General features: G+C 39.9%; 1 protein-coding gene across 9 annotated transcripts in view; it reads right to left on the reverse strand.

Moving 5' to 3' along the window:
• Nucleotides 1-16,699, reverse strand: part of LOC121957634 (cytoplasmic dynein 1 intermediate chain 1) — a 65,769-nt gene that overhangs the window by 48,691 nt on the left and 379 nt on the right. For 2 of the 9 annotated variants that reach the window (XM_042506327.1, XM_042506325.1), the window contains exons 2-7: nucleotides 15,264-15,397; nucleotides 14,890-15,004; nucleotides 12,897-12,984; nucleotides 11,684-11,725; nucleotides 10,329-10,388; nucleotides 9,958-10,073 (exon numbers count right to left, since the gene is read on the reverse strand). In XM_042506327.1, the coding sequence (XP_042362261.1) occupies nucleotides 9,958-10,073; nucleotides 10,329-10,388; nucleotides 11,684-11,725; nucleotides 12,897-12,984; nucleotides 14,890-15,004; nucleotides 15,264-15,383 (541 nt within the window). In that variant the 5' untranslated portion in view covers nucleotides 15,384-15,397. Of the gene's footprint in view, nucleotides 1-9,957; nucleotides 10,074-10,328; nucleotides 10,389-11,683; nucleotides 11,726-12,594; nucleotides 12,601-12,896; nucleotides 12,985-14,889; nucleotides 15,005-15,263; nucleotides 15,398-16,699 lie in introns of all 9 variants that reach the window. The other 7 variants (XM_042506332.1, XM_042506331.1, XM_042506326.1 and 4 more) reach the window with 6 other exon arrangements.

A 16,699-nucleotide genomic window follows, 5' to 3' on the forward strand; every position in this document is an offset into this window, starting at 1 on the left:
ATTATGTTTATTCTACCAAAGAAAATGTATTTTCATTAATTTAATGGTCATTGTAACTGATAACATTAATTATGAATATCATATATCGTGATACTGTGATACCATGAGACCGTGAAGCCATAAAATTTTCTGAGGCTGCTACCTCGAAAATCTCATGCCAATGCAATCCTAAACCTATCTACTGTACGATATATATGACCGTTAAATTAGAAAATTTTCCTCTATGCTGTTATGGTATCATTGCAAAATCACATGAAAAAAATCAGCATCTTTTCATTCCGTTGAACAGCGCGTTTTGCAGCACATCAGACAAACTCATATGTGCAACACAAACACTTGAATAACCTTGTGAATTAAACTTTTAAACTCATGTACTAATGAGATTCAGACGGATTCCAATGCTTTTGGGGCCAATTAAAAACCCAGCCCTACTGGATTAAATCCTGAAGGACATTTTGTATACAACTGTTGATAAATACCGACCAGTTCAGAACCTGTTGAACCATATTTAATATATTTAGAAGTTTGTGGAAAAATACGCAAAAGTAAACAGCCTAATTGGACCAATCTGCTGCCAATGGTCAGGATCATTTCATAAATTTGCAGTTTGGTTTCTTAACTGCTCCATTATGGGATTATGTAGAGCTCAGGTGACATTTGTGCATGTGTGTGGCCGCTTTTCAGTGTGCACGTGTGCTTCTGTGTACATTTCAAGTGGTGCATGCTTGTTCATTCCCATATATGTTGGTCTACACATGCATGTTTACATTTATGACTGCGTACACTTACATGTGCGAGTACACACACATAAAATATATATATATATATATATATATATATATTTTATATATTTTATATATATTATTTTATATATGTGTGTGTGTGTGCGTCTTTTCAGATTAATGCTTGCAAATGGGTTTTCTCTTGCAATTAGAGGCCATTACCAGTCCACCACACGTCAAAAGAAAGCCACTTACAGCAGTAAATATACTTAAGGAGTGAATTACTGACCAACTATATACTCAAGCTGTACAGACCCTGAAAACTAATGGGCCAGAAAATACTTGAGGGGGAGAGAGAGAAACACACATGCACACATACTTTTGCATAAGGACGCACGGACATTAACACACACTCTTGACCCCGTGAACTTTTAACCTTAAGATGGGGGTTTTCCAAAGTTGCAACATCAAATTATACCCAAACACACACAGAGTTGTATTTCTGAAGGCCTACTTGTGGTTCACTGCAAACAATTACAGCTGTAATATCAGGCTGCAACATCTCTCAGCGGCCTCCACTGCTTCTCTGTTTGTTTCTCTCTAGTTCTTCCTCCTCCACTCCTCTGTTTATTCTCTTGTGACCAAAGATTTTTTTTCTTTCCCCTTACTCTCATTTTCTCTCTATTTCTCTGGCTACCTTTCCACTGAGGCCTATTATGGATCTTTTAAGGCTCCACTGAGCGAAACCAATTGTAGACAAACTGGGTCAGGCTCACACTGCACCCGTGCCAACCTGCACACGTGCACAAGCACATGCACAAAATGCCCACAATCCCGTTGACTTTTTCTGCTTTTGCCAACATCTCAAGAAAGCATACTCACTGATCCATACACACTGATAGCAATCTTCAGATTCATATCAGTAGAAAGCAGAACACTGACATTCACTCTGTTCATGGCCAAACATTTTTGACCAGACCAGAGGAGGGATGCAGAGAGAAACAAAGAGAGGGGCAGAAAGGTTCCCAAATTCTGCTGAAACTACGTGAAATCTCACCCCTCCTCCAAAAAGCGTTCAAAACTTGGCTTTCCGAAATATTGTCAGACATGAGGAAAACGGAGGTGGAACATTTTCAACTGCTGTGGTTTAACAGTAGACATGAGAAAGGGTTCAGAGTTTCAATGAAAATGCTGAAATACTTGAACTGTGTCTGTGTTTAACAGTGATAATTACATGTTTTACTTTAGAACCTTGAGACAAAATACAGCACAATTTCCGTTAAGCAAAGGGAATTGTTTTCATGTTATATATCTAAGACTTCACTACATAGCGCTCTAGAACAAAAACTTGGGTCCAGCTCAACTTAAACTTAATGAGCCAAACCCTGTTAAAAGCTAAGTTTTTTACTACATGATGATACTGATCGTATTAAAATAATTAAAGACAGGGCGCCTGCTGGCTCAGTGGATGAAGCGGCGCTCCATATACAGAGGTTGTATCCTCACCACAGTGGCCGCGGGTTCGATTCCAGCCTCGACCCTTTGCTGCATGTTGCCCCCCTCTCTCTCCCCCTTTTACGCTTAAATTGTCCTGTCCATTAAAGGCAATAAAATCCCCAAAAAATTATCTTTAACAAAAATATATATATTCAAAGACAGCCTTAACTTTTCTGTGTGAAATAGCTCAAAGACACTAAAAATGCTGGTAGTTCTCTGTGGCTTCATCACTACTAGTTCTTCACATTTCACACAGTCACTGATCTGCTGTTAAACGCATAGCATCTAATTTCTGCCGTCAGGGGTCTCTATATCAAAGCAATAACAAAAGATTGACTTTGATGATGTTGTGAAGTCATTGCCTTCACTGTTGAAGAGCCACCATTGTTGATGAAATTTTTTTGACTGACGGTGCGTACCCACCAAACGCGATTAAAAATGATCGCGCCTCAAGATTACATACAAAGTCAATGCAAAGACGCGATTTGACGCCTCATTTTGCCGGGCGACGCGATGGACGCGATTGCGCGGCGCGTTGGACGCGAAATTCGCGTCGCGTCCAACGCCTTGCGTCCAACGCTCGAGTTGAAATAATTGAACTTTTGCGGCGGCGTCGCGTGAAGACGCGCCGCGACAGCCTATCAGCGTTGAGATCGTCATCAACGTGCTGACGTATGGACGTCCTGGTGTTCCCTCGCAAAATCTAATCAAACCGCCAGAAACAATGGAGGAGCAGCTTATCGTCGCCGTCACCGCTCACCCAGAGCTGTACGACAGTTCCTGTCCCTTGTTGCAGGAGACGGTGGAACTCGCCGAGCTCACGCCGCCTCCGTAGGGTAGCATGCACCCAGAACCGACGTCGGCGCCTAGCCCGCAGACGACGCTGGGAACTTCTCCAGAGCAGGTGCAGTGCAGCGATCGAGAGAATGAAATGAAATGAAGAATGAAATGGCGGAAGAAATGTTGTTGTTTGGGCGGGCTCGACGCGCGGCGCGATTTCGTCGCGCGTCGAGTCCCATTTTGGGGTTTTTGTACGAGCGTCAAAACTGGAGCGTCCGGCGCGACGCGATTTCATTTGAGGCGCGATGAAATAATTTTTATCGCGTTTGGTGGGTACGCCCCGTCAGGCAGAAATTATGCTCACCATTGAGTTACTGTATTAGAGTTTTATTTACGTTAGGTTTAGTCACTTTTATTACAATACGTCATTTCACTCTAATGAAAATGGCACATTGCTAAGGTAATGTTAACTTGTTAACTTACTATTAGCATTGGGGATGCTCGATACTATCGGCATGTCATCAGTGTCGGCTGATATTGGCTTTAAAATAAATTTGGCCAACATGCTGATTTCTGCCGATATCTTAAACCAATATTTTTTCAGTACTGATAAAGTGAAAATTTACAAAACATAAGCAATAAGTTGGAAGTATTTTTCTTATGTTGCACAATGAATGAACACAACACAAACAAAACAAATAAATAACGGCTCGACTTGAAGAATCTCAGTGGATATATAACATGGGTCTGGTCATTTTTAGAAAAATTAATGTGGAAATGTTACTCCCCTTAAATGATAGACATATTGTGCATTCAGCTTCAAATGTGGGATGTGTAGCTTTCTCTGTTTCACAACGCATTAAAATAAGAATCATAATACTATCAATAGATCACTATCCATAGTATTATGGTCCCCTGTGTCTCCCCTTAATGCTGCTGGCCATGACTTTACATTTGATTACTAATATTAAAAAATAATAATAATAATAATAATAGGAAAGATTATTCTGAAGAATAAATCTGAGAGTGCCAATGAACAAAAACAGAGTTAGTTTCAGGGTTTATTTATGTATATGATAGATATTGTTTGGGGTAAAAAGCACATAGTCAATTCGCAATACCAGCTACTTATCTTTCTCAAGAACGTGTCAACATGATTAGGCACAAGACAAGAGCATGAAACAGCGACTACCCAACACACACTTTGCTTGACCTCCGTAGGTTAGGTTACTATCACATTAGACCTTACTATGTTTCCCTGCTATGTCGACAGACAAAGCGCCCATCCCTCACGACAAGCATGTCCATTCATACCTATTAGGACAGCAGTAATAGTTGGAGCCAACCGTGGCTGGGGCTAATCTGATTGCCTGACACAATGGACGCTCAGGACAGACAGTTCAGTGAACAGCCAATGGGAAAAGAGAACGTACATAGACAGCTACACATCATGATTATAGGAAGGGAATTGGTCACGGAAATGAAAAGCCATATCATTAACTGGTTTAAATGAGAGTCACACACAAACTCCATGGGAGCAACAGAAACTCTTGAACACGCACGGATCTATTTGATAAAGCTGTATTCTGTCTCTAACACACACACTCCTACAAAGCACACTCATGTCACACACACGCAACCAGTCACCTTAAACATAAGGGCAGAGATGTAGAGCTGAGGAGGTCAGTAGTTCATGAGGAGAAAAAGCCATGAGAGAATCCCAGAGTCATCTGTCAATTATTTTAAGTGATTATGCTGAGACTACATTTGTCCGTCCTTTCACGCACACACACACTCACTTCATGTTCATTTTATAGAGTTAATGTGAAACAACCTCTACATTAATGATCATCTATTAAATTAAGGCCCTAACATTTAATGGAGAGAACAATGAATATAGTCATAAAGATCATATATGGAATATAAACAGCATCATCTGGCCCAATGTGAACTTTAATCGAGTGTGAATTTTTCATTGAGGCGGATTATAAACAAGTTTTCTGTTTGGACATTAATTATGAAGTAACTGTTCATTGCACAATGTAACGGGTATAGAATAATGAGATTGGTCTCCTTTAAGCCTTGCATGGGTAAAATCTCCCTGGAAAACTAAGAGTTGATTTACGGCGCAAGGAAATTTGAACCATAGTGCAACCGAAATAGGTGGAAGTTTTTTTTTTTTATCCCGGTAGCTATCGTTAGCTGTCCCAGAGTGCCAAAGTGTGTCAATGGGAGTTCTATATCCCCAACGGTGGAAATGGTGAATGGTGCAACAACTAGAGTAACTGTGGAAACTCTACCCAGCAAAAGAAAAAGAGAAACTTTGAAGGAGGAGGCTAAGAAAGTGAAGAGGGTGACTGATGAAAACCAGGGTAAAACAAGAGTGAACCTCAGACAGGCGTTCACTTGCTGGAGAGATCTGGGACTTGATCGGGTTCCAAATCAACACTCAGTTGGCAGTCTCCCTGCTAGATAAGTGAGTAACAAAACCTGCCTGCTATATTAATGTTAATGTGTTGCTGGCAGTTGTTCAGCTTTTTAGGCTATCTGAGGAAAACACAAAGCAATCTGGTTGTCTTTGCAACAGCAGCACCAACAAAAATACCACTTAGAAACACTAAACAACTCGCACTTGTTCAGCACCTTTCTCGTCTTCCAACCACTTAAAGCGCTTTTACACTACTTGTCTTATTCACACACATATTCGTACACTAGTGGCCGAGGCTACCGCACAAGGTACCACCTGCTACTTAAACTAAAACGTTAAAAGTTGTTGTCTTTTTCCAATGTGAAAATTGTGATAAAAAAAAAAATATTCACTCTTGGAATTTCCCTTTTCTATTTGACAGGTCAGAGATGAAGGGCCAATCAATCAGACCAGGAGCAGTTTGCCAAACGTAACAGACGGACATAGTGTTAAAAACAGACATAAAAATCCAACCAACTGCAGGTCTCTCAATGGAGACAGCCCTGAGACACACCACCATCATTAAGACAACAGATTTACTCTTCCGTTCATTCCTCCAAAGCAGCCAGCTGGCTTTCTCCCCCGCTAAATCTCTCTTCCCTCTCTGTATGATATATGTTTTAACATAACACAGAGGTAGCAATAGTTGTCTTACAGAACAGTTTGGCCCTGTGAAGACCCTGAGGGCAGAGAGGGAAGGTTGGAAGAAAGGAAAAGAGAGACTATGAATGTATAAGAAAGAAAGAAATCCTTAGGTGTGAGTAGTCAAACTGTAGAAGAGTAAAAAAAAAAATACAGTGAAATTATGTATTTCAGTTACTTGCATTATTTATGAATTGCTATTGGATAAATAATTTTCAAGGTGAGTTTAAATTATTTAGAGAAAGAAAGGAACTTTTTAATATTAAATAACTTTGCATACATGCATATCAAATTTCAAACTGAAACCACAGAGCATTAATAAATCCGTGTTAAGTCAATCCTCATTCAGCCATTAAAGTGGAGCCTTTGAAACCACAACATCTGTGAAAAACTCCAGGAGCCTCAAGGTCAGCTCACTGGCTCTCTCAGCTACATCTACATACACACTGATGACCTACAAAAACGTACATATAACACAAACACACACCCAAATGCAGCAGACATGCCTGCTTTTGAAGCTGAAAGAGACTGTTAGCTATATATAATCTTGAAGAGAACCCAGATGTCTAACCTTACGGTATTTTATGTTTTGCATGTTTTACCAAGTCGAGGATTAATATCCAATACTTTTAAATACTTATGCTTGGGAGGTATCTATTTTTTTTTCATACACCACGGTATACAGTATATGGCAGTATTTGTGTAAAAAAGAAACATAGAGGCTGAGCTGCTGAAATCATTGTATCAAAAATGACATTGTTTAGCCTACAATGCTGTGTGTCTAATATGCAGTTAGCCTGCTTAGACAAGTCTTGCTGGGTTTAAATTGTGCTGTATCATGGTAGTACGGTTTACCAGGGTACTTTGAAATCTCATGTAATTTGTGGCTGCTTTAACCTTGTAACTTGGGCTGCAAAATAAAAAACGACCCGTTACGCGACACAGAAGTCTTAGTTTTGGTAAAAGAGAATGAGGAAAAGTGTGTGTAAGAAGATTACCTTTTGTTGACATCTCGTGAGTGTATTGTGTATTGAGTGGACTGAAAATGGCTTGACTGTAGAACATAGTGAACTCGCTGGTAAGCGGTGCCGGGGTAAAATTCCAAGTATGAAGGTATTAAAAAAATCAGATACCACCCAAGCCTACATATAATAATGGCTAGATAGGAAATAAACACCCCTCATTCATGGATTCTCGCTGGAGGTCCCAATTACACTTGTTTCTGTGGCAGATATCGACACATCAGTCGGCTGAATGGAGACGATGTGGGGTGGCGGTGGCAGACTGAATGGAGGTTTGATGTGTTAACCTCTTTGGCTAGTTTCTTGAGGCAAATAGTCCGCACTGGTTTGTTCATCTCCTCAATACAGCATTTCCTTATCAGTTAAATAAATGAATGAATGAATTGAGATGGTACTGAAAATCACGTCTTCAGGATTCCTAAATATCCTGTTATAGCATTATACCTTGATACCGCCCAAGCCTAGTACCTCCAGTCATAAATAACTCCAAGATTCAATAGAAATCTGAAACCGACTTCAGTAGACATGGACGATGGAAAGAAAAACAGAAAAGTTCAAGTCTTGGCCTGAATAATTATGAATGCAACCTGAAAATGAGATGTGTGTTGTGTGCGTGTTTAGTCCAGTAATCAACAAAAAGAACTGGCCTGAATAAACATACAGCCAGAAGTGCAGGCAGGTGCTACCATCAGCCTCTTTTTTTCTCTTTCTCCAGACACACAAACTTTGTGGTAGTCTGCAAAGGAAGGGTCTCCTAAGGCCAGGGTCACCTCCCTGTAGACCACCACAGCTCTGCTCTGGCTCCCAGATGTTCACACAACCACACACACCACACACACACTCAGACAGAGGGACCTCCAGAAAATGCTGCTGAAAATGCTAAAAACAAACAAACCTAAATAGGCCGACATTTGTTTGTATGTATACACAGACTACTTAACCCGCGCTGTGTGTTTATTTGTTTGGATGTTAATCTCTCTATCAAATTGCCTTGTACAGTTAAAAACAGTTGTTTGTTTGTGTTTATATGTTGTTTCACAGGTAAACTGACAGCCTGCAGCAACAGTAGTCCTCATATGTGCAAGCAAACTTACTCAAAAACTTGATTCAGATTATTTTGTGTGTGTGCGTGTGTGCGCACATGTGTGTGCATGGGCATGTCTCCCAGCAGCACACATATGTGAGTCAGTGCCTTGTGCACTTGTTGAATAAATGATCTATTCCTGGGTCCGTCAAGGAAATGGGGGGAGTTAAGGCGGACCGTTTGGATGCTGATCAGGAAAGACGTTTGTGTATGTGCGTGGTGGTTTGTTGGTGGAGGAGAGCAGAGGAATCCACACCAGACCATCTATTATAATGACAGGAAGCAGGAAGTACAACCCCTTCACAGTCACATGGCTGCCAGCTGTCTTGGCAAGTAAAAAAAGGGAAGATAGAGAAGACGATAGAGAGTGAGTGTGTGAGTGTGTGAGTGTGTGTGTGTGTGTGTGTCGGTTATATACATGTCTGACAGCCAGTTTGGATGGAGAGTGAGTAAGTGGAGTAGTATCTGTATGTGCATTCCTACACGTGAAGATGACATTTCTGAATGGAAAATCAGCATCTGGATAAGAGCAAAGGCTTTAAGTTCAATTAAGTAGAACAGCTGCAACTGTCATCTCTCCAAATCTCCATTGTCTTTCCCCGTCCAATACAAAAACACTCAAATCTATATGCCTTGAATTACAACCACCAACATTATGCCAAATCCAGTGCAGGACTCACCTCACTTTTCACCATATGGATGTGTTTAGTAACTGCAGCTCAGCACACATGCGCACGCCCACTTGCAGAGACACAAATATGCACATATACATTTCCACGTGTGCGCACATGACCTTCCATGCAAACACACTCATGGACAAAAACGCATTTTTTTGTGTACCATTTCTTCACTGATCAAATCATGACAGCTCATACTCAAGAATACTAAACTGTCCATTATAGTAACAAATATGTAAACACACATACACACACACACACACACAGTGATGCTCCAGCATTCATCAGGAATCATCTTGGGTAATTTTCATCTGTCAACCTTTAAATTATTCCAGGTTCACAGGCTGTGAACTGGCTCACAGGAGGTGTATCAGATCCAGTCACACAACGACAACAATCACAGCAACCTGAAACCTTCTGTTGCCCCTTTTGAACTTTGGTGCCCCATGGACTCTGAAACAGCTTGATCTTAGACTATGGTATGGATTGTCAAAAGAAGTCAGTTGTGTATGAAAGCCCATTTCTGCCAGAGTAATGAGAAAAAAAATGAATCTTGCAAGTCATTATGAGAAACTTGAAACAACAACTTAGTATCTCAAAATTATAAGAAGCTTTCTCCAAATAATGGCTTTTCTCAGAATAATGAGAAACTTTGTCAAAACACTAACTTGTTTTGTACTTGTACTTGAGATACTAAGTCATTATTTTTGAGAAAAGTTATTATTAAGAGATACAAAGTTATAATTTTGAGAAAATTCCTTATTAACTTGAGATGCTAAGTCATTATGTTGAGAAAGTTCCATATTCATTTTAAATGCTAAGTCATTATTTTTGAGAAAGTTTATTATTGTAAGACAGAAAGTCATTACTTTGAAATAATTAGTCATGATTTTGAGATTTTTTTTCTCATTTTTTGCATAAAAACTGATTTCCAGAATGTTTCTCATTATTCTGAGTTATTACATTATTTTGAAATAATATAATGACTTGGGGATCTCTTTTTCCTTCACACCGGCAGAAATGAGCTTCCATACTAATGCACATGCACACGCATACAAATACTCACCTTCAGACAGGTGGGCATTGAGTGGCGTCTGTGTTTCCTTGCAGTAAGAGACCACCTCTTTGGGAAGGAAGTCTACCTGTGTGATCTTAGAGGCCCCCAGCCTCTGCATCCTGCGCCTGGTTAACAGAGACAAGATGTTCCTGTTAGCATAGTTACACTGTGCATAAACCCAGTTTGTCTTGTATTTGTTTCAATTTTTAAGCAATGGATAACATGGGAAAACTTTTGTCTGTAGCAATAACTAGCTCAATATCCAGAAGATAGAGTATTTCACTCTTTCAACAGAATTTTAGTGCCATAAAATGCCAAATAAGGTGCATTACAGTATTTTTTTGTCAGACAGTGAGCTAGAGGAGAGAAGGAAAACATACCCGAGCTCAGAGTCAGCCTGCAGCTGCAGCACAGAGGGGTCTGTGTCCCACTGCAGCGTCCTGATGTCACCAACAGAGGGGGCAAGAGGACATGCATGTTTACAAATAGACAAAGTAAAACAAACACACTAACATTGACACACACGTCAGTGACACATAAAACATACATTACCACATGTATGCGCATACACTCTCATCCACAAAACACTTATCTAAAGAGCAACTTAAAGGAATACTTCACTCACAAACTGACCATTTGTATATCAATGAATCACCCCATTTCACCTTGAATTAGTGAAGAAAAATTTGTTTTTCTTGCACACCTCCAAGGTGGTCAGGGTTTCATTGTTTTCAGTGGGAAAACAATTTTGACCCGATGACTTTTAAATGCAGAAAAGCTCTGCAGAAATCTTTTTTTTTTATCATCTTAAGCATCCTCTTTTAGCAACATGTATGACATTATTAATCCATATTTGTGTGACATTCTGCATCTTGATGTTTCATATGCAAATTAGTGCTAAATGATGCATGAAAGCCATGAACAATGCATCCAGCAACATGATTACAAATCACACCTACAACACAACATACATCATATTCACATCATGTTCAGCGTATGAAAATCAGATTAAAGTGTATTTATAAAGATTTAGCCTGATCAGCGTACATGACAGAATGCTTGCCATGCATTGTCAATGAGTGAAACTACTGAGCTCATTCAGTGAATTTGCATACTTCAATATTGTAACTATAATCTACCAGCTCCATTTAATTCTTAAACAACCACAGGAGGTAAGAATCTCTTGCTTACAGGGAAATCAAACAGCAGCTGAAACCTGGAGGGTTTTATGGCAACTTGGTTGAAATCTACGAACTATGAAAGGATAACGTTTCCAACATCACTACACTTTTTGATGATACCCTTTAAGGCCAGTGAACACGCCCATCAGACCTTCAGTTTGTGCCACACAGCGCCAGGTGAGAGTGGCAAGACATTTCTTTAGCCTGACAGACCGGCTGTTTTGCAGTAACAGCAATGACACTTTAAGCAGCAGATTGTCAACTCTTCGAAAGGCTGAAACAACTTCTGTGGCTCAACTCATGCAAACAGAAATCTTTCGAGCTGGTATTAAGGGAGACAGTCGGGCTTCACGCAGGAAGTTGCCAGAGGAGAGCAGGGAGACATAGAGGATAGAGGGGCACTGCGCTGTTTCGATCTTAAAAATTGTGATGGAAACACATTGCTGAGATCGCTGAGAACACTGCAGGTGACTCTCTTTGTTCACATGAGGGTAAATTCAGCTAAAGAAAGGAGGGGAGGGGGGGATTCCTGGGTTTGACGTGAAAATGCTTACCTTGAGCTCTGTGCTTGGGACTTGTTTTTAGAGAAACCTGACCTAAGAAGGGACACACATACACAGCCACAAATGGAGAAGCTCAAAATGGCATGCCATTATCCAGGGTGGATTTGGGGGGAAACAAATCTCATTCCAGGTGGTGGGACTAACTCACCGATTTGTAAAATCCAATTGGTAAAAGCTAAAAAGAAACAAAAAAGTCTTACATAAGAGAATTTATTCCTGCTAGGAACTTCCACACGTTCTTAATCCCCAATTCCACCCCTGGCTATACCAGAACAACACATCACTAATGACCCCAGAGGGCATCACCCACACACTGAACTCTACAGTCAGCTGCCATTAAAAAGCAAATGGAAAAGCGCTTGATGACCACTCTCTTCTCAACTGCAAGTCTAATTCAACAGAGAAGGGAGCCATGTGTAGAACTAAAAGGTAAATCACTGGTCCACCAGTTTAGTGTCATGGATGTATAAGCGTATAAATAAATGCAGGAGCATGTATGACACATGAGCTAGTAAGCACTGTGAATGCAGAGCAGTGACAAAAGGGGAAAAATGTATTTTTTGTCACATGCTCATATCAGCTACTGTACAGAAAATGTATGTTTCATGCTCATCAGGCTCCATATTTTAAACATATTCCATTATCTGGCTCACTAAGGGTGCTTTCTGAAAGTTTACCAATGTGGTCCTTACTTGTGCAGTAATTTACATCTCAGTATTTTCAAACTAACAACTTTGCAGGAATGTCTGCAGCGGAGACTTACCTCGACCTTAAACTTCTCAAGACTAGTTCTGAGAAGCAACAAGCTGTACAGTGGTCATCAAAACACCGGACGCCATGACAAGCAACAGATACCACATTGAAAACCTAACAACGTCACCACTGGGGACACTCATTCTTACCTAAACCTGTTGTGCCATTGACAAAAAAAGAGACAGAGTATGTGTCAAAAGTGACAAAATATTAACAGCCCAAAAAACCTTCACATTATATTCTCTTTCAGGCTATGTGATTGCTTCAAGTTTAAAACTCGGGCACCCCGCACTGTTTATTGGTAATCTCTCAAAAAGCATGCCCGGTGCACAAGAGTGAGCAAAACCTCCAAGTGCAAAAAGATATGTCAATCATTTCCTCAATAAGACTCCTGAACCGAGAACTATTTCTGATACTGAGTGTGGATATGAAGTGCGTGATTTTGGCCTACCTGCCTGCCGCTCCTCCATCAGCTGAATCCTGGCTCCCCGTCTCACTGGGCGTGCTCACTGATTTGGAGGGGGACACAGGGGTCGGGACTAAATAATGACAATAACACGAACCTAACATTAAAGGCTGCAAATAAATTGAGTGCTCAAAAACATTGGCATGAAATGTGACAAAGTGACATAAATGTTGAAAAGAATAGGGAGGGAGGTCTGGGCATCAAATGCACTGCTGATGTTGTGTTATATTTGTACTCGGCTTCGTTTGAAGATGCGTTATAAATAACCACAGTAACGATAACGGGCAAAGCAGTGACCCTGTTTTGAGGTGTTGAGGGTGTTTAGATTTTAGACCACTAGAGAACAGTGCTTCCAAAAGCTTGCTGACAGTGACAGAAACACCGGGGACTAAACCTGCAGTACTCGATCCGATTTGTCTATGAGAAAGGGTAGGTATTTTTTAACCCTTTGAAATCTGAGCAAATGGGTTTTCTGGCAACAACATGAGAAGAAGCCAGTGAGAAATTAAAAAAGAAAAATTAGGCAAGATATTAGTAAAAAAAAAGTACAGGACAATCACCTGAAAATTATTAAAATAAATAAATACATGCATACATAAATAAAATTAAATAAAAAAGAAAGTTAAAAACAATAAACAAACAAGGAAATGCCCTAGAGAAAAATGCTTAAAAATAACAGTAATTTTGTAACAAAATTTTAAATATGTAATTAGGATAATTAGAATTAGTTTTCCCTAGCTTATCAAAAATAATTTTCTAAATCTTCTAATTTCTAACAATTTGTTGATCATTTCTTATCAAGTTGCTCATTGTCTTTTTCCCCATGTTGTTGAAAAAAAATCAAAACCAATTTGCTCATGCTTTAAAAGTTTAAAAGTGTAAAAATAGCCTAATATAAGATATGGTACACGAGGTACACAGTTGTGTAGAAAAAGATGATGAAAGGGACCTGATGAGTGACACATGAAAGTAACAATGAAAAATGTTCAGCACAGTCTAACCACAATGTCCAGAGCAAATAATGGAACCAATTTAGGATAAAAATACAGAGTTATCTGAGGAAACCTAATAAAATACTGTGTGACCTGTAACACTTTATCATGCAAAGTCACGAAAACATAGATAAGTACATAGTTATGTGATCATTTCATTATCAGTCAGGCAGAATTAGACCAATAAATCTCAGCAAATTATACATATTGTATTGTGTGCATCTTAGGTTTGCTAAATAACATTTAAAGGGTCCGTCAGAGCTTTTTTTGGCAGTATTTAGTGAAGTTTTGTGTAAACTTGGAACCATCTAGGTGACCTTACAGTGAGCATTGCCACAATTAGCTAAACCATTTGCAACACTATCAGAGGAGAACAGTGAAAGAACCTTTAATGAAGTATTTCACTGCTGGAAATATGGTCCTTTCATAAAACTGCACTGCTAGGCAGTAGAAGTACACAAATACTTTGAAGTTTGTGCTGCATGACCAGAGAAAACAGAAGAAAAGGGCCGTGGCCTTCAGTTTTGCTCAAGAGTTAGAGAACTACGTGAGTGCATGACGCGGCACCAGACCGATAAATGCTCCAACTAGCGGATGACGAAGAAATATGCAACACTGTAACAGAATCTTGGTTCATATTTGATCAGAACTGCTTAGTTTTACAGTTTGGCCAGAGTTTGAGAGAAGAAGCGAGAGTGGCAGCTATTTCTCTCAATCTGCTTCTAGATGTTTTGTGTCCGTGACAGCGGGCGCATGAAAATGTGGAAGTACAATCTGTAGTTCGAGCAACAGCCCTGGAGCCAGCGAAAATCCACTGGATGACATGATTTGATCTAAGAGATGAGTAAGGAGATCTGGGAGCTGGTAATATGGAGAGAAGTTTACCATAGTTCATTTCCAGATTGTTATGATAAAAAAAAATGGTTGAAAATTGGCAAAGTATCCCTTTAAGGATTAATTGCTCAGAGTGTAAGAGTTTGACGTACCTAGTGGAGGCTCCGGTGAGATGCCAATGCTCTGTAGCAGGGCCTCAGTCTCTCTACGCTTACGGTCCAAATCCGAATCCTCTGCAGTGGCCTCTTTCTTCTGCTGGCTCTCTGACTGCTCAGGATACATAGAAAAAATGTCAGTTTTGTCATCATGACTTAAGGTCAAACTGTCACATGCACGTGCATGCACATTTTGATCAAAAATTCCAACACCAACCTTTTGCACACACATAGATGATTGTATGCACGCATGGACACACACAACCTCAGCCTTTTATGTGTCACGGCCTGACAAAAAGCAATCGAACACACGAACAATACACACCAGAGTGCGAAACAGTATGAGTGCCGGTCGTGTGGATATTACTCACTTTCTTCCTTACCTCTTTCTTCTTCCTCTCCTCCTCCTTTATCTTTTTTTCCTGCCTGATTTGGGCGAGGCGCTGCTTCTTGCGCTCCAGCTCCGCTTTTAGGTCACTTTTGTCCGACATGGTGTCCTACGGGGCTTCAAGTGAGAGCAACGATCAGGAATGAGCCATGTGTCGCAATGGCACAATATGCTCTGGTTTCATTATAACAAGATACAGTATAGTATCGGCTTATCCAGCAAGTGATGCTTTAGAAAACCCACTGGGTGTGGCAGCTACACATTCAGTAGATCCAAAACCTTGCAGGCCCAGCAGCCATTAAGGACTTGATATTGGCAAAACAGCCGTCAATACCAGACCATACTGAGCCGAGAGGAGTTTCCACATTAGTGTAAGACTTGTACCTATTTCTGTAGAATTAGTCTGGTGTGTGAAGGCTATATTTAGGTAGCCACTTCTCCAGTTCAATCCCATAGTCAAATCAACAGAATTATTAAAAAAAAATAGAAGATAAGAAATCACCAAACCTTAGAGGACAATGTATATTAATCTGATTCATGGGAAAGGTTCACAAACCAAAAACCTTTATTGACACCATCCAGGTATGGCAAACATACAGCTTATTTAACCCTTTGAAACTTGGATCGACATGTTTTTTGTGCTGCATTGGGACACCTTTCACAAGTTTTAAATTCAAAATTTTAACCCCTTAGCAAATTGGTTTGACTTCTTGCAAAATTATGGGAAAAAATGTAAAGAGCAACTCTGCACGAAATGTCCCACAAATTGAAAGAAATTAGTATTTTTTGGAATATTATTTTTTAAATAAACTAATGCCCAGAGAGTGATATTTATAATTAGCATCATATATTTAAAATTATTTTTACAAAATTATTGTACTTTTCAAGGAATCGACTTGTAGTTTCTACAAATTTCTTGCTATTTTGGGGGTCATTTCTTCTTCAGTTGCTCATCACCTTCTTCTTATGTTTTTGAGAGAAATCAAGCCTATTTGCCCAGGTTTCAAAGGGCTTATAAACTGACTAAATGTAGCCTTACAGGCTTGGGATCTTGAAAAGCCTCACTGACAGTGCTCTGAGTTATTATTACAGAAAGGTGGGCTACCTATTTATAGCAGTCTGCACCCTGTCAGATGATTTGCTGGGTAATAAGCTTGTGTCTCATCCATCAGACACAGCAAAAATGAACACACGACACTTGACCCTGTTATCTTAAAAACGTCTGCTAACGCTATATGGAACAATAATTGGAAAATAGCAAATGGCATGTAGGTTGCTGATACACACGCGGTATAAACATGCCAGAAAACACAAGTCGGATAGTTAAATATATAAACAAGAAGAAAAACAAACCCCTGATGCGTTTGTTTAACTGATGGACATTACACTCGCAGCTAACCAACGTTAGCTAAACACACA

Source organism: Plectropomus leopardus, chromosome 18 (assembly GCF_008729295.1).
Source record: "Plectropomus leopardus isolate mb chromosome 18, YSFRI_Pleo_2.0, whole genome shotgun sequence".
NCBI lineage: Eukaryota > Metazoa > Chordata > Actinopteri > Perciformes > Serranidae > Plectropomus > Plectropomus leopardus.